The sequence below is a fragment of the Entelurus aequoreus genome, linkage group LG10, assembly GCF_033978785.1.
Source record: "Entelurus aequoreus isolate RoL-2023_Sb linkage group LG10, RoL_Eaeq_v1.1, whole genome shotgun sequence".
Lineage (NCBI taxonomy): Eukaryota > Metazoa > Chordata > Actinopteri > Syngnathiformes > Syngnathidae > Entelurus > Entelurus aequoreus.
In genome coordinates, this window is record NC_084740.1 from 34,524,669 (window position 1) to 34,544,718 (window position 20,050).

The window sequence follows — 20,050 nt, forward strand, 5'->3', positions numbered from 1 at the left end:
AGTGCTCTATAAAAAAAATTGCCTTGCCAAATCGCTCCAACATAGTTATAAATAACGTGTTCCAGCCTAGACAAAAGTCCATATTTTGTGAAGGTTTGTGCACTTTGAACACAACATAAAGTGCTATACTGTACTGTATATCAAGCAAACATAACAAGGAGGTGATGAGTTAACTAACGACAAGCTAAACTGTGCAGTGTGCTATGCCAACACGTGCATAAACACAGAAGACCTATGGTGCCCTCAAAAACGATCAGAAATCCCCCAAATCCTTGACTTTAACAAACCATCTAACAACAATGTTAAACATTTAAAAAAGTAAGATCCACTTACAGTACATTAACATTGGCAAAGGAGCAAAAAAGGGGGAGAAAGGAAGGGGCAACAAATTAACAAAGCGTTCATACACAGAGACATGGTTCACGCACAGAAGCATATTTGGTGCAATCTACAAGTTTGTAAACCGAAAAATGAGCAAATATAGGGGTTCGTAAATCGAGGTCCCATCGTGTAAGCAAAGGAAGCTGGTTACATCATTTAAAAAAAAAAACACAATTACACCCTTATGAAGATAACGCTAAGTTATCAAGCCTCTGGCTAATTTCCCACTAGCCTGGCTAATGGCGCGTTCCGTTTACCTCAGACGTTGGAGGTCGGCGCTAGGAGTGAGATCACGGCGGAGCTATGAGCGTTCCAGTGACCAAGTCGGAAATCAAGATGGCCACATCTACGAAAGCTATTCTTGCATTTGCATTGCCGGAGTATAAACAACTTCTAGACAACTAAGCTCCCCTTCCGCAACCTTCAAACACAGTGGATGAGGAAGAAACCCAAAGACGCCATTGATAGCAATGTAAAACTCTTAATTATGCCGCATGAAAAAAAAAAGGTAATTTATTTTACTGTATATCCATCAATACATCATATATGGATGATTTAGTGCAACAAAAACTAGTCAGAAGTGCTAATAACGGCTATTACGGAAGCTGCCTTTATTGTTTACACTCAGGGCAGCCATCTTTGAAAGCCAACTCGAGGGTGGTGAGGACTCGTCGACTTTGAGTGTGAAATCCGACCGGGCATTCCAGTTGTAACTTCCGACTAGGAACTCATAAATTCTGACTTCCCAGTACAAATGAAACCTGGCTAACTTCCATTTTGTTCTGCCAACTTGCAGCATTTCTCTCCTGGAGTTGATTTTTGGGGTTTGGCATTTGCAGCATTATTCTTTTGTGTTTGTTGGTGGTCCTACACCTTTTATTGTAGCGTTACATGTGCGACATGAGCTTTATGTGCTGAGATCATTTCTGTGCGTGGAGCGTTTGGATGTTGCGCTTGACTGATGATCACGATACTGTTTGTAGGAAAAACCCTCACACTTCCACCTCAGTCTAAATCATGGATTGTGTCAAAGAATATCAAAGTGTCAAACCTCGCATTCCTGAATGTTTCCTGTACGCGGGGCCAGTTTGGGCACCTAATGAGTGAGACATCTCTCTTCCATCATATCTTTGATGGCAGTTGACAAGAGTCCACACATCTGCCGCACCCTCATTTAACTTCCTCGTGAAGCAACAAGCGAGGGAGCTGTTAGAGCACATCCTCAGCGTTGCATCAGACGTGCTCAGTTTTTATTTGTGCTTCCCGAAAAGATAACTACTATAGGAATGTGCGTACAAAATGTAGGTTTTTTTCAACCTCCCTGTGCTAACTCCTAATCATTGTGGACTGTTTCTTTAAAAAGGGTGTGAACCGTGCGCCATTTATGCTCCCGTTCAATTCCCGCTCCCACTCGTCGTCACAGACACACTGCTCAGCTTTTTGCCAGCTTGCACAACGACTGGCACAGTCAGCGAGGACACACCACAGGAATGTACCCTCGTTCGACCCACGCCGCCCCCCCCCCCCATCCCCCCGGCCGTCCAGTTAGCGTCGCTGCAAGGTGGGTCAGACCCCCTCCCCCTTTTTTTAGGTCCTTATCAATAAAAACGCCAATCAGCAACCGCCAATGAATGCTTTGGTTTGCACAGCTGTCAATGATTGGCCAGGTAGAACTCTGATAGACTTTGGAACGTCCACGCAGGAGAACTTTCCTAAAAGAGCAGACTGACACATGTCGGATTTGACAGCGAGTAAGGAAGAGTGGCTGGTCAAAATGCACAATGAATGTTTGGCATGTTGGCACACTGCGACACAGCGTGTCAGTCATATGACCAGTGAATAAGACACACACACACACACACACACACACACACACACACACACACACACACACACACACACACACACACACACACACACACACACACACACACACACACACACACACACACACACACACACACACACACACACACACACACACACACACACACACACACACACACACACACACACACACACACACAGTTAAGCAATACTTCCCCATTATTCTTCCAACACACTCCCTGCGGAGGACTGGAAACTGTCGTATTCTCTTCTCTCCTGCATTTATTTCACCATGAGCACAACGTGCGACAGTGCTAGTCGCCTGCAAAAGTACTTTCTGCATGTGGTGGGCTCATTTTCCACTTGCAATATTAACAAGGCTGCATCACTAATGAAACAGCAACAACTAAGCCTAAACCCCCACACAAGGAATTAAAAATATACATATGCATTATTAATATTATAAAAATGCACTGTAACAAACACCATCACTTGAAATCCAGCCATTTTTCCCCCGGAATATTTGTCATATGACACTTCTTGCTCTTCACGCATTCTAACCACAGCTTCTTCAGTTGCAACAGCGCATGTAATGTTATTAATTTATGCCTAAATAGTCATTGTTTTACAGTATTGTACACCAGGTGATTGAGATGGATGGACTGATCAAGCCATAGATGCACATATAGTTGATGGAATAATGTAAACTAAAGTCTGATATAGATAGAGGTATTTATTTTTTCAATCTAAAAAACAAAACATTTCTAAAGACGACGCTTATTAAGATCAACATATCAGCTTGTTTGCTTCATTTCTTTCCCATTTGTTGTGTTTAACTTTATTTTTATTGTGTGCACCACAAGACAAGTGCTGCAGATATCGATCATTTTAGCAATCGAGTAATCTATCGATTAGTTTGTCCGATTAATCGAAATAAAGCGCATTTCAATTAAAATAGTCTAAATAAAGGGTTTCTTTTATTGCTAGAACCTTCTTTTTCTCCCAATAAAAAGCATGTGATCAATATTAAAATTGCACTTTTGACATTTGAGAATTGACTAAAAAAAACAACAAAAAACTTTCCGCTGCTCACCACCACACAGATCACGGCCCACACACATCGTGCAATCTATCACAGCGGCCGTGCGGAAACTATGTCTGCGTATTTAAGGTTTTGGGCACTCCGTGCAGACGGGATTTTATTTATTTTTATTAGTTACATTTACTTAACAATTAATAGAAGCAACAGAACATACTTAAAAGCTTTTTTTTCTAATCAAATGAATCGTTGAAGCCCTATTGGCGGAACACTGACATGTATACGTATACATACATACATACATACATACATACATACATATATTAGGGCTGCAACTAACGATTAATTTGATAATCGATTAATCTGTCGATTGTTACTTCGATTAATCGATTAATAATCGGATAAAAGAGACAAACTACATTTCTATCCTTTCCAGTATTTTATTGGGGGGGAAACAGCATACTGGCACCATACTTATTTTGATTATTGTTTCTCAGCTGTTTGTAAATGTTGCAGTTTATAAATAAAGATGTATTTAAAAAAAAAAAATTAAAAAAAACTTCTTTTTTTTTTAAAGCCTCTGTGCATGCGCATAGCATAGATCCAACGAATCGATGACTAAATTAATCGGCAACTATTTTTATAATCGATTTTAATCGATTAGTTGTTGCAGCCCTAATATATATATATATATATATATATATATATATATATATATATATATATATATATATATATATATATATATATATATATATATATATATGTAAAAAAAAAAAAAAGGCTAAAAAAAGGCTAAAAAAAAATATTTAAAGACAAATCTTATTTGTATTAACAGTTCAGCTTTTATTTTCATTGTGCCTTGTTGCTGTATTTTTTTACTCCGCTCTCTAATTTAAAGTTTATTTCAACAAATGAACCATGGGAAAATACAGTCAACAAACAACATTCCCCAAACGTTTGAACTTAGAACAACCCCTTCCTGTACATTGCAACGTTCAAGGACTGTCGCAACAAGGATACACCCTACAACAGTGATTCTCAAACCGCGGCACGCGGGCTTCATCTAGTGGTATGCCAAATGATCACTTAATAAAATAGTCAAACACGGTGTTACTGTTCCAAATGTATGTAATGTTACAATGGCCAAAATATTAAAAATAACTTGTTAAATCAAATCTCTGCCTTGTTTTTTATGAAAATGAATCACGCTACTGTATTTGAATGTTGGTCATTATAGGTTAGCTAATACACTTGGAGAGCCAAGTGTTTTCTGAGATGGTACTTGGTGAAAAAAACCTACATTATGAAGAATTATGTCAGATCTGCTGCCAGATGGTGGCAGGCATGCCAGAGCAGGATGAGTGGGAACCTTCCAGCAACTAATCAATCCCAGAATAATTACACTACGACTGATCTCATTCATTTAGAAAAAAATGAAATAAATATGAAACGTAATATATTTAAAGCCTAAGTGTGAGTTTTGTGGTATAGGTATAAGTCATATAAGTATTGACCGGACTGCTGCTTTTAGGGATTAACTGCCTTTTCGTTGTTTTTATCACCACTGTACACCAATACTCATGACGTAATACACATATCCAAGTTTATCCAGACTATCCAAATTTCCTGGATTGAACACGTACTTGCGCCACAGAGCGCTGACAAAATTTGGTATGTTTACACTTGACAAAAATCCCCTGCAAAACATCTACGTCGAGTAAAATGTTCATTTGAATCCCTATTATTTTATAAGTTACACATTTATCCGTGAGTCTGCCAAAAAGCTTTTAAATTGATCGAATCGCAGACTGATTTTTTTGGGACCCGCCAATTGCCCGGTCGCCTGTGATGTGACTCACAAGTCCAGTCCGAGCAGCCATGTTTACTCAAATTTTCCGCCACTTTTTTTTTTAATTAAATAAAAATACTCCGTAACTGTGAAACCTCTTTTTCTGTTTCTTTGTTTGGCAAAGCTTTCCAATGATACCAACCTTTTTTAAATTGGTGTAAGTGTTTAGAAAGTTGTGACATTTTTTAACACAAACTCCACACCTAAAATCTGACACCCACATCTAATGTCTTTGTATTGAAGAAGTTGACCATAAATTAGGGCATTTTCACTGGCTTTGGAAGTTCATAACTTTCTTAATATGGATCGTAGGAAAATGATACTTATATCACTGGAATCAACTTTACAAGATCTGTCTGATAAAACTCGTTCAATAAATGTTACAAATTTTATTGCCATTGGCAAAAGTTCTTCACCTGGGGCCCAACTTTTCCACTCCAGAGGGGCCTGAAGCCCATTCAAATATTAACACTTAATTTTAATCGTATTCGATAATCATATCTAACCTACCTACTTACAGTTTACAACCTTGTCAAATGATATGAAAGCATGTGTTAATCACAAATATTATGTATTTAACACATAGACCTTAAGTGAGGCGGATTAGAAAAATAAGTACTAATCAAATATACTCAGAAAAATGGTGTAGATTTAATATACATACAATTATGTTGTGTTCAAATAAATAAACTAAACTGATATTAAATATATGGTTCCTAACTAAACTGTCCATGAAATTAAAGTGCAAATGGAAACACAGCTTCACCAATTTAGTCATAATTTTTGCGCTTAAGAAACATCCCTGACTTTAGCTCTGGGCGTCCTCTGTTTGAGACTGTCATTACTGCCACAAGTGGTAGAAAAGTCTATCACAATTGAGTACCCTTACGGACCACAGCTGAAAAACATACAAAGGGTTAAGAAAAACTGCCGTTAGTGTCAACTTTTTCTCTCTTTTTTCAAATTTTGGAATGATTTTAGGGGAATTATATTCTTAGAATATGCCACAGACCAATAAAAAACGATCATGGACGACCAATTTGGACACCCCCAATAAAATGTGCTGGTTTAAAAAAACAACAACACTGAGAACGCCCACACACACGAAGGCCTTGAACGTTACACTCCATAAGTGGCATTTAATGTCACTTGTTAATGATGACGGCAAACTTTTCAAACACCTCTAAATTCCTCCAGCCGAGTCGATACCACAACCACAAGCACCCGGCTAGCAGGTCGGGAAGTGTCGATAAGCCCGAACAAGTCAACGTTCGCTTCCCTGAACGCACGCGTGGTTCAAGTTGGACTTTTTAGGACAATGTGGCGCCTTGTTTCCGTCACGGTGGGCGGCTTAGGGGTAGAAAAATACCCTCAATAAAGCAGAAAATACTCAGAAAAATGACGTAGACTTAATATGCATACAATTATGTTGTGTTAAAATAAATAAATTAAATTGATATTAAATATATGTTACCTAACTAAACTCTCCATAAAATTAAAGCACAAATGAAAACACAGCTTCACCAATTTAGTCATAATTTTTGCACTTAAGAAACATCCCTGACTTTAGCTCCAGACTTCCTCTGTTTGAGACTGTCATTACTGCCACAACTGGTAGAAAAGTGTATTACAATCGGGTACCCAAACGCAGTGGTCCCCAACCACCGGTCCGGGGACCGGTCCGTGACGCATTTGCTACCGGGCCGCACAGAAACATAAATTAATTTGAAAACTACTGCATTTTCTTTGACTTAACTTTCTCCTGTCCCACTAAACACCCCAATAAGCTTGTTAATAGATGTCCTGTATATTACGACTTCTTTGTTATGGTACATGGGACACTGCACATTAATATAATAAATGTAAACAGATTGTAGCCAAAGGCAAATTTTTTTGCTGTTTTTATCTGCCACACGTAAAAAGCCGGTCTATGAAAATAATGCATAAGTGTCCAGCTCCACTAATGGACTTTGGAGTGTTACTTTCAAAGGCAAAATTAAAGTATTGCTAGAAACATAATTTTATATGGGACTTTATTGTATTATATGTATAGTACATGTTCCAAAAAGAAAAAAGCATAAAACACAGTATATTTAAATATACTAAATGTAAAAAAGGGAATAAATATTCAAAATAATCTAGTTTGGTTACGCCATCATGAGCACAACTCAAGGTTGTAAAAGTTTCAACTACAATTCTAAATAAGATGTCAAAAGCAAACTGAAATCAAATACACACAGCTTAAAGATTGATCAATACCTATTTATGATGATTTATCAAAATATAAAAGAAATATACCTTAACAGAACGCTCATGATGGGCACACCAAAAAGTAACGCTATGAATCGCGTTTTTCCAAGTTTTTGGGGCATTTTTATGCTATTTCCAAGCATCTCCTTTTTATTATCATTGATTTTAAATGGTCAAACTAATGCATATTATATATGCATGCCCTAGTAAACAAAAAAAAAGTCATATTTATTTTGATTGTTACATTTTGAAGTACATTTGTGCAGGTGGGTGCGAATGTACCCATTACCAGAGCTGTACACACACATTAAACCGGTCCCTGGTGGAAAAAAGGTTGGGGAACCCTGCCCTAACGGACCACAGCTGAAAAACATACAAAGGGTTAAGAAAAACTGCCATTAGCGTCAAGTTTTTCTTTTAAATTTTGGAATGATTTTAGGAGAATTATATTCTTAGAATATGCCACAGACCAACAAAAAACGATCATGGACGACAAATGGCCCCTATGCCACAATTTGGACACCCCCAATAAATTCTGCTGGTTTAAAAAAAAAAACACTGAGAACGCCCACACACACGAAGGCCTTGAACGTTACACTCCATAAGTGGCATTTAATGTCACTTGTTAATGATGACGGCAAACTTTTCAAACTCCTCTAAATTCCTCCAGCCGAGTCGAAACCACAACCGAGGCCACAAGCGCCCAGCTAGCAGGTCGGGAAGAGTCGATAAGCCCGAACAAGTCAACGTTCGCTTCCCTGAACGCACGCATGGATCAAGTTGGGACTTTTTAGGACAATGTGGCGCCTTGTTTCCGTCCGGGTGGGCGGCTTAGGGGGTAGAAAAATACCCTCAATAAAGCAGAAAGGAAGCAGAAGTCATATTTTTATGAAATAGACCGAAACAGCAAGGAGGTACCGGGGGGGAAAAAACCGAGAAAGTGGGCCAAACCGAGCAGCTGTGAGGCCCGTCTTCGCTCTCCGACTTCCCGGTCTCCTCCCCTGCCATTTTCTTCCCCATTCCCGCCCGGCCCACCACAGCTCGGCTCTCTTACCTTCCTCTGCTGTCTCTCCCAGGCCGGGTCCAGCAGCAGGTCCCGGTCCCAGTCGTTCTCTTGCTCCATGTAGGTCTGCACGCCGCCGGACGAGTATTGGTTGTTAGAGGCGTGATAATCTACCATGTCGACACGGAGAGCGCCACGCAAGACTGTTCGCAATTAAAAACCAACCCCCCCCCAAAAAAAAACACCGTCAAACGAAACGAACACGATCGGAACCGAGTGGCGGGTTTGGGGACGGAAGCACGACGTAGGAAGGAGGCCTTCTCTCGCCGCTCTCGGCCGTCACGGTGCGGGCTTTTCTGGCTGGAGTATCCGGTGCGCGCAGGGAGGCTGAAGGGAGAAGAAAAGCTTTCCCTCAGCGCGTTGAGGCTGCTGGGCGGAACCGGCCGCTCCTACCGGTGAGAGAGGCGGAACTTCCGGTACACCCTAACAAAGTAAAGCGCCCTGCCTCTACTTGCTGACTCAATGTGTTGTTATTCAGGATACACACCTGTCTGCTTTTAAATCCAAACCTTTAATTATTACTCTCCAACTATTTTTTTTTTTACTTATCAAGTATCAGTCCTTCTTCGTAATAGTATCAGTTTGACTCTTTTATTTTGAAAGTACAATTTCAGCGTGCGTATTAGTGATTCTTGACACATTTTCTTTTCTGCGGCTTCCATTGCTCATGAATATTCATGTGACCTTTGAACCCCACCCCACCCGTGCTGAAACAATGAAACGTTCATTGGATTTATTAGGAAAAGCGCAGCAAAACATTTTGACGTTTTACAGCGACACCTTGTGGTTATTTATGTTGGCCTTTTTTTTTCACCGCATTGCAGCCACTGTCATTCAAAGTGCATGTTGGGGGAACACATGTTTTAGTTCTAATTGATACAGTATATATTTGTATCCTCTTTATTAATATTTATGCTGTGATTTAAGTGATATATAGTGCCACAATCTGAGTTTTTTTTTATTTAGAAAATGCACTTGAAAAATAAATATGCACAGTATATTGAAATTCAGCCCTGCGATGAGGTGGCGACTTGTCCAGGGTGTACCCCGCCTTCCGCCCGATTGTAGCTGAGATAGGCTCCAGCACCCCCCGCAACCCCATAAGGGATAAGCGGTAGAAAATGGATGGATGGATATTGAAATTCATGCACAGATCACCCTTTCATTATTGGTGTTTCTGCAAGCTTTTTTACTGTTTTCTTGTAAAAAAAAAAAAAAAACCTACAGTGTTTGCTTCAAATATCCCAGAAGATGAAGAACCATGACGTGGAGGGAGAGGGTATGACTGTGTGTGTTCTGGCAATGCTTACTTAATGGGGACACCGCTCTGTCTACACCAGGGGTGTCCAAAGTGCGGCCCGGGGGCCATTTGCGGCCCACAGCTAATTGTTTACCGGCCCGCCACACATTCTGGAAATACTATTGTAAAAATAAAAAATAACATTAAAAAAAGTGGAATGAGGTGAAATCTAACGAGAAAAAGTTGCAATGTTGACACAAAAGTTGCCATGCAGGCTGTTTTTTTTTCTTTTGTCTTTCTTCATTTTTCTTTTTTTGCCATTGCTCAAAAAAAAAAAATAATGACAAAAAATCCATGTTGTAATGATTTATTTTCAGGGCTCCAATTACTTCAAATATTTCACTTTAAAATGTTTTCTGTGGTAAATATTGCATATATTGTGTAGTAGCCATATAAATTCATCAAAGTTTTCTTTGACAAAAGCGCATAAAACAAACAAAATATTTGTTCCAGCATAAAATCGACTGATATATCTGAAGTTGATCTCGTAACTTAAGTGTTGAAAGCATTGGCGTTGTTAGGCCTATTTTAGGGGGGCTCAAGCCCCCCTAAAATGTTCTTAAGCCCCCCTAAATAATTTGGTTTTAAAAAAAAATAAAAAAATCTTTTTTTTTTTTTTTTAACAAATACATGCCGACATATTCATTATAAAGTGGCCGAATATGAGTTTAAATAAATAATCATATAACCTGTCATTATTCACTCAGTTTCCGCTCACTTCATAGTGCAAGGTAGAGAGCCCCTTTAGTGCGTCAGTATCCAATCCATTCCACTTGTTCATATAGAAAATGCCCACATCACTCAAAATCCAGTCCGCATTTTCTCTGCGACCTTGCTTGCGGTCCTGCAGGTGTACGAAGCACATTAGCACACAGCACTGCAGAACAAGAACCTTGTGTCTGCAATTTTAAATAATTTAATTTTTAAGTTTTGTGTTTCTTGTAGAATCTATATAAAGTAATATACATTAGCCTATTGTTAAAATAATGAAAACAACATCATTAAATATATTTGTTTTATTGTATTGTTACATTAATAGCTGTTGTATTATTATAGGATGGCTTGTTAAACATTTCATAGGATTTTCAGAGGGTGGAAAAACCAAGACATTTAATATAAAATGTAAAATGAATAAATACATGAAAAGAAAAAAAAATGGTTAAAAGCCATCGTCCCGGGGAGCATTTAATTTCGTCCCGTGCATTTTTTTTTACCGTCCCCAGGACGGCGGCACTGCATTAATCTCAAGCCCTGGAAGTTACATTTTATTGTTTGCATTATTTGTTTCAGCATTGCACTTTGAAGATGATCCCTCAGCTCTTTGACAGCTTTGGCTCTTTTTCAGATCAGCAGACTAAGTCTTTCTTATTTACAGTATATATAAATGTTTCTCATTTCTATTCAGACTTCCATATATATTTAATTTCCTAAACGGCTTGCCATAATATATATATATATATATATATATATATATATATATATATATATATATATATATATATATATATATATATATATATATATATATATATATATATATATATATATATATACAAGCCAAACTATCCCGATCCAGATATTACTTTAATTCAAGTAATTAAGTAATATTTCCATTTTACAATTTACAACCATTTTAGTCACATATGTGCCCAAAATGTAATCTGTGCAACTTCAAAATATTTGGGAACAAACAATTATTGTATTGTGAGCGAAAGTTGTGGCATTAGCCTCTATGTTGTGGATGAATAACATAGAGGCTAATGCCATGAATTTCATTGTGTTTCAGTGTATCTTGAAGGATCCTGCAAGTCATTGTTTCTTGTTGATGCTGTAAACAAAATGTCACTGTGCAAACCCATGTTTGTTGTTGTACTGAACACAGATTGAAACTAAACCGACTGAAATAATAATAATAACAATGAATAATTTCTAAGTCTTTGTTAGCCTTTTGTGAAGTTTTGTGCTCGTGCGCTACGTTCGCTCGCATCCTGCATCTCCTGGGGGCTAAGCCCCCCCTGTCCTTAAAAGCTAGTGACGCCCCTGGTTGAAAGTAAAAGAAAAACCTAATAAAAATGTATCACTTTATGAGTGGGGCACCTTTTGGATCCCAAATATATTTAGTGATTTGTTATTTATCTTTTCACTGTGATTACTCAAAAATATGAAAGAAGTAAAATCAATGGTGTCCTGCATTATTGATCTTTTAGGGCTCTAGAACCTTTATTTAACCAGATAAGAAAACCCATTGAGATCAAGATCTCTTTCACAAGGGTGACCTGGCCAAGAGGTCAACAGCACATGTCACACAGCAATTACTAATTACTAAATACTGCATATTTCAGTTTTACGATAAAAAAACTAAGTTGTTTTTTGACAGAAAAGCCATAAAACATTTTTTTTAATTTGTATTACTTTATATCAACTTGAAGTTGTTACAGAGATTTACTGTAAGCGTTAAATAATTAAAAAAGAATAATAATCTGACTTATTTTTAACATTTTAATGACTGAGACCCTTTATGGTCCCCGGGACCCCTAAAGGTAAAATAAATAAAAAATGCATATATTTTGTTATGGTTTGAAAATGAAAAATATCAAAATGGCCCCCACATGCTTTAATTTTTCCGTGTGCGGTCCTCGGTGGAAAAAGTTTGGACACCCCTGGTCTACACAGTCACCTTTAGGGGACCTCTGACGGTATGGGGACAAAAAAACAGGTCCCCTGAAGGGAAACCTTTTTAAATGATAGTCAGATCCATTCTGAAGATGCCTAAGTGATTTTTAAGCTTTGGCCCATAAAACATGTTTACTGGTTAGTTTGAGTGTGAGACATTTCCACAGCAGCCCCCTCACCGGGCTGTAGCTGGTACATTTAAGTGGTGAAACTTCCTATAAGAGGACAGCTGTAGTGCTGTATTCTGAGGATCATGTCATATTTCATTTCAATTTTTTTTTTTTAATGGTCCTAAGTAGTCACATACAAATGTGTGTGAATTATGCAAAATTATTTAAATTTGGTCCCCATGAACCATATTAACTCTTTTTCCCCAGGGTCCCCAGTAAGAATGATCAGCACATTACTTCATCAATCCAGAGATTTAAAGACGTGTATGAGATAACTGGGCAGTGGCCATTTGACCTCTTTTTTTTTATGCCTCCACAACCTGTAGAAAGGGTGGTCCCCACAAGTGATGATCAAAAACTTGGTCCCCATTGCAAATGATAACCAGAATGTGTGTGTGTGTGTGTGTGTGTGCTGACCCCCACAAGTAGGTCACATTGTGACTGTCCTAGTCCATTAGCATCACAAGCACATACAGGATGGAGGATGTGGTGTGAGCTTAATCACATTGCTTAAGGTGTCATAATGTCATGTGATGAAACAAAGTGATCAAAGTAGCAGAACGTAACGAAGAACCAGTGAGAGGAACTTTGTTTTTTTCTCCTCAAACATTTAGATGCAAGCAGGGGCCGCAAACAGAAAAATTGAAGAATGGGAGCCACTTTGATCAATTATAGAGCGTTAAAGATGCTAAAAAAAACAATCTAATGTACCGTATTTTTCGGACTATAAATCGCTCCGGAGTATAAGTCGCACCGGCCGAAAATGCATAATAAAGAAGGAAAAAACATATATAAGTCGCACTGGAGTATAAGTCGCATTTTTGGGGGAAATGTATTTGATAAAACCCAACACCAAGAATAGACATTTGAAAGGCAATTTAAAATGAATAAAGAATAGTGAACAACAGGCTGAATAAGTGTACGTTATAAGAGGCATAAATAACCAACTGAGAACGTGCCTGGTATGTTAACGTAACATATTATGGTAAGAGTCATTCAAATAACTATAACATATAGAACATGCTATACGTTTACCAAACAATCTGTCACTCCTAATCGCTAAATCCCATGAAATCTTATACGTCTAGTCTCTTACGTGAATAGCTAAATAATATTATTTGATATTTTAAGGTAATGTGTTAATAATTTCACACATAAGTCGCTCCTGAGTATAAGTCGCACCCCCGGACAAACTATGAAAAAAAAACTGCGACTTATAGTCCGAAAAATACGGTAGGTAAATATGCAAAGCTATCTCAACAAACCATAACTTAACTTTGTTTTGACAAAGCAACTTACGCTAATAAAATAATGTATCAAGAATTATTTTTTATCTGCTATATGCCAGTCAGGGCCGGCCCGTGGCATAGGCCGTATAGGCAAATGCTAAGGGCGCCGTCCATCAGGGGGCGCCACGCCAGTGCCACAAATGTTGGAGAAAAAAAAAAAAAAAGTTGGTACTATTATTTCTAAATACAAAAAATAATCCCACGTTAATTAAAATGCAAAGTAAAGCCTATTTAATAGAAATATTATTTGTTACAACATTACGCCCCCCCTCCCCCCGCACGGTGCGCCCCCTCCCTTCCCGTATCATGACTTTTTTTGGACGTCACCACATCAAAAAATCAACACAAGATGTCAAAACGGCCAAAACTGTCAGGTGCCCAGGGAAGAGAAAAGAAGAGGAGGAGAAACGAGAAAAAGACAGAGGTAGCAGGTATGTAACGTTAGCCTACATGAAATTATTTGTCTGTTACAGAATGTGATAGTAACCTGGCTTTTTAGCATTAAGCTAATGTTACATGATTCGGCAATTGCTAATCAATAAATAGCTAGTTCTGTTTTAACGTCGGGTTAATATTGTGGAGGGGGCTAAATTGTTATGGAAAATAATAATGTAACGTTAGGTAATTACAGTACTCCCACCTTACATTCCTCAGGGACATTTGTATTGGATCTTTTAAGCAGGTGTTTTTTGTTTACATTGTTATTGCCTTCTGGTTAGCTAATGTTTGCCCTGCAGGTAATAGTCACTTTTCCACCCCTTTATATATTAGGTATAGTTGTAAGCCTAGTTGTTAAAGTGCACATCATTAATGTTAGTTAAGCAATATCACATGAGAGGGAATGCTGTTTTTTAATTTGAGCACTGCTGTGATTCGGTTAAAGATAATCATAACATAACATTCTCATATAATATGTTAATTTGCTTTCTTTAAGTAAAAAAAAAGGTCAAAGACAAAGCTATTCGGTTTCTTGTGAGTATATACACTTCACTGCCGATGTGGGGGGGCGCCACCTAAAATTTTGCCTAGGGCGCCAGATTGGTTAGGGCCAGGCCTGATGCCAGTGGTTCTCAAACTTTTTCTCAAACCAAGTACCACCTCAGAAACAAAAACTTGGCTCTCCAAGTACCACTATAATGACCAACATTCAAATACAGTAGCGTAGCAGGCCCAAGTGTTCATTAAAAACAAGGCAGAGGTTTTATTTCACAAGAATATTTAACATTTTTGGCCACTGTAACATTACACACGGTTTGAACAGTAACACTGTTTGAATACAGTAAAATAAAACACTGTACTTTAATCAAGAAATTCATTGGCGTACAGATGGAGCCAATAAAAAAGAACGAGTGGGGCTGAAAATGACACGGTGGGCAACAAGCTTTTCAGCTGTGGTCCATATGGGCCGCTGCGGTACTCATTTGTAATAGATTTTTCCACCACTTAAATTATGACTAAAGTGGTGAAGATGTGTTTTCATTTGCACTTTAATTGTGTTGACAGTTTATTCAAAAAAAACAAAAACATTATTCATTGGGTTTATTTTTAGCACAACTTAATTGTAGGTCAAAAAGATGCAGCGCCTCGACAGTTATTGCTAAATAAATCAAAAGCGTGCAGTATTATCTTCGTAGAGGCACAATATTTGCACTGGATCGCATTGGATTGTGTACCTAATAAATTGACCGGTTATATGTGAATGACATTCATAAAAGGTGAGGAGACAGGGTGGGTCAAACTTTTTCCACCATGGGCCGTCAAAGCAAGCATCGGTCATTTTTTTTATTTCGTAAAAGAAATGCTACCAACAGACAGTAGTAACCCATTCCAAGTTTGCAGCTTCACTCTGATCGCAGATTTTTTGTTGGTATCCTTTTTATATATATGTTACAGACTTTTGGTCTAAATCAGACCTGGGCAAATTAAGGCCCGTTAATCTTTTCAATCTGGCCTGCCGGACATTCCCAAATAATTTTTTTTAGATCTTTAAGATGGAAAGTGTAGCTGCCATTATGATGTGCAGTGATGTTTTGAAATGACCGGAAGTCTTCAACTATACAACATTTTTCAATGGTTGGAATCTGCGCTTTTGCATGATGTACTAGTTATTATGGTAATCTAATTAGTTACTATGGTAATCTAAGTCACAGCAGCTGAGACGAGGCACCAAGCAGTGTGGGTGGGGAGCGTTTCCACAGAGTGTTTCCAGAGCGAGCCTGAAATGCGGGTGTCAGGGACAGACACGGAAGCAGATTTTTACAACAAAGTTCTAAAGCTTAGTGATGTATCAGATTGTAGGTGTTTTTTGTTTTACCCTCCGCGTTCATATTTTGCTGCTTTGTTGCATTTTTGTTGCGTTTTGCTTGATTGTAAAATATGTCGATCGAGAGGGTGTGTGACGTTCATATGTTGTCAATATTCAGTGTTTTATTGGTCATAGTTAATATTGTGAATCCCACATTCTTTATTTTCATGTACATTCTGGGTGTCTCATTCAGTAAAAAAAAATTAAAATTCCATTCCGTTTTTTTTTTTAAGGTGGTCTGTCATAACGTTTTTAGCATTCAGACATTATTGTGGGGTTTTGTATTAGTGTTCCTAAAAATAGATATACAGGCCCCCAGACAAATTTTTCTCTCAAAATTTGGCCCCCCCGAGTCAAAATAATTGCCCAGGCTGGTCTAAATTGAACATTTTCAAGCATACGTTTTTTTTCTAGCAGCCTAAAAAATGCACTTAAAATATTAATACTTCAATATTATTGGCAACTAGATGAGACCAAACCATTCAGTGCGCTATTCAGTATCGAGGCCACTCAGCCTCTGCCAGCATTATTATATTGGATTAAAATAGTTGAGAGGTTGCTGTGTGGGTGTAATGTATGTCTAATTATGTTAAAGTATATATTTGGGAGGTAGTAAACATATTTTTTTATGCATTATGAAAATATTTAGTTAGATATTTCTTCGGTCAGTGGTCAACAAAATAAACAAGAACAATTTTATTTCGATTTATAATTAATACATTATGTTAGCTAAGTGTTTTAATTGACAAAGCATATTATTCAGAATATTATTAGTATCAACATTTCTGCTTTTTCATTAAATTTTTATTGCAAAACTTGAGCTGTGGGCCACACTTTGGACAGCCTTGATTTAGAGCCATGTATGGACATTGTTTCTCCGTGATGCGTTCAAGGTGAGTCGGGACATGGAAAACATCCTGCCATTATTAGCAAATATTTCAAGTATGCGGTGAGATACAAGTGAGAGTAGGGCGAGGGTGAAACTGCCAGCCACTAATGAATGCCATAATAATCACACTGAGTGATCTAATTCATACTTTCACAGGAACGAAATATGCTTAACATGGTGCAGTCCCGGGGGGCCATTAATCCTGACTTTCGCATTTTGATTTATATATTGTGCTCCTGAATTAATGTTACTTATCATTTTGAATATGTAATTATTTATTATTATTAGTTTTTTTATTGATGTATTTGAATTTTCAGTATCTAATTTTTCAAAAAATGTTGATAGTTTAAATAAATTTATTTTTTATTTTTATTTCAGGCAAATTGGTGCACTTTAAATCTCTATTATAGACTAAATTTATCATTTATCATTTATTATAGACTAAAAAACAATGTTAATAAAATTATTCTTTGTTGTAAGTTGATCTATATTTTTTTATTTTATGTTCGTGTAACGCTGGGGTGTCCAAAGTGCGGCACGCATCTCATTTTTTAACGGCCCGCGTCACATTCTAAAAATTAAAAAAAATTAAAAAACAACATAAAAAAGGTGAAAAAAAAGAGCAAACAGGGCAAATGTAACAACAAAAAGCTACAACGTTGACGCTAAAAACACAAAACTGCCATGCAGGCTGTTTTCTCTTTAAAACTGTCATAGCTCAAAAAATAATAATGAATCAAAATCAATGTTGTTATGAACTATTGTCGTATATAAAGCTCCAATGACTTCACATCAAATATTACACTTTGAAATAATTTTCGGGGGTAAAAATTGCATGGTTTGTGTTTTTGCCATGCAATACAAAAAAGCCTTAAAACAAACAAAACACATTAATGAAAACACATTATCAATGGATGGATCTGAAGTCCATCTAGATATTTAAACGTTGAAAGTAAAAAAAAAAGCTGTTGATTTTTGGGGGTTTTTAACTGTCTTTGCTCAAAAAACAATAATAAAATAAAATCAATGCTGTTATGAATTATGAATCACATGAAATATTCCAAAAACATTTTTTGTGCGGAGGAGGATATTGCATATTTTGTTTTTGGGATGTTTTTATTTTATTTTATTTTTTCATAAAAATGGGTTTCTTATACAAGAGCATAAGAGAATAAAACTTTTTATCAACAAATGGCTCTGAAATTGATCTAAAGATTCAAACGTTGACAAAAAAATAATAATATATGATTAATTTTTATGACTGCCACCCTTCAAGGGGAGCCATAAAGGTTTCCAAAAATGTGTATATTTTAAGGGTTTTGAAAAGGAAAAATATCAGAATGGCCCCTGCATGCATTGATCGGTGGAAAAAGTTTGGACACCCCGGGTGTCACGTAAGCCGGCCAATGGGGCGGGGCCACGTGTACGTTAGTTAGCCAGCTCGGTGGTCAGCACACTTGCCTCCCATGCGGACGACCAGGGTTCAAGTACCAGTGCGGAATGGTATACCACCTGGGTTACATTAATAATGATGCAATCTTCTGCAGAGGTGTACTTATAACAATATTATCGGCACGTGCTGTTATCTATAGTGGCGGCAGAATTTTTGCTTAAAAGAAAAGAACTGAAAATCCCTGTAATAGCATAAAACACAAAATGTTACCATCATTATGACAAATATTTGCAATGAATCGCATTACTGTAAGTTGTGTAAAATTGCGTCCATTTGAGCTCATCCAGACCAGGAAGTGAGTGAAAATATAATAGAAAAATGTGTGGTTACATTTATGAAAGGGTGAGGAGACATGAAATGCGGCGATGTGAAGTGAAGTGAATTATATTTATATAGCACTTTTCTCTAGTGACTCAAAGCGCTTTTACATAGTGAAACCCAATATGGAAGTTACATTTAAACCAGTGTGGGTGGCACTGGGAGCAGGTGGGTAAAGTGTCTTGCCCAAGGACACAACGGCAGTGACTAGAATGGCGGAAGCGGGGATCGAACCTGGAACCCTCAAGTTGCTGGCACGGCCACTCTACCAACCGAGCTATACCGCCCGATGTATGTCACACAACGCCCAAATAAGGCAGTGTGAGTGGTAGCGCAACAGGATATCGCACACACACACACACACACACACACACACACACACACACACACACACACACACACACACACACACACACACACACACACACACACACACACACACACACACACACACTCACACACACACACACACACACACACACACACACACACACACACACACACACACTCACACACACTCACACACACTCACACACACAGAGAGAGAGAGAGCGTGGACATGTTTAGAGTGTTTAAAGAATGACGCTGGCAGACGACTATGTACACATACCAAACAGTCACAATAAAACGGGGGGTCGTTAATCAAAAATATTCCCAGCGATCGGGGTCGCGACCTCTTCCCAGCGAGTAGAAGAATCGGCGTCCATGTTTCAATCGCGGCCCCGCATGAGCGAAAACAATCCCTGACAAATATTTCCCTCAGCGCGGCTGTAATGTGCGCTCATGCCGGAGCGCGACGAAAATACAATCAAACGCTGCAGAGGGAATTGATCCTGGGAATCTTCTGGGCTGAGGCGGGTGTTCAGTTGTAAACGGTCATGTGGAGCCACTGAAACAAAGCAGAGCACAGTCGTCAAATATATTTAACCCTTTGGTGTACAGCTGGGGTGTTCAACTAAATTGTTTGAGGGCCACATTTCCAGAAAGGGGCCAGACTTCTCTCTTCTTATTTTGTATATTCTACTTATTTGATCAGTAACAGGTGCGCTCTGCTGGTTTTCAGGAGCTTCTGCAACAAAGCTGGTCAAAGACCATCTCCAGGACTCCAGTGTTTTTAGGAATCTGCTGCAAAAATTCAAAAAGTTTTTTTTAAACTGAACTAAATGGGCCACCAGTTGAAAAACCCACATGATGGAAAAAGAGAGGACCTAAAATGGAACCTTGAGGAACACCGCAAGTAT

General features: G+C 38.0%; 1 protein-coding gene across 2 annotated transcripts in view; it reads right to left on the reverse strand.

The window, feature by feature from the left end:
* Window positions 1–15,021: 15,021 nt before the first annotated feature.
* The window catches only part of zgc:85932 (uncharacterized protein LOC405875 homolog), a 45,408-nt gene continuing 40,379 nt past the window's right edge, over window positions 15,022–20,050 (reverse strand). For both annotated transcript variants that reach the window (XM_062060586.1, XM_062060585.1), the window contains exon 20: window positions 15,022–19,698. In XM_062060586.1, the coding sequence (XP_061916570.1) occupies window positions 19,672–19,698 (27 nt within the window). In that variant the 3' untranslated portion in view covers window positions 15,022–19,671. The remainder of the gene's footprint in view (window positions 19,699–20,050) is intronic.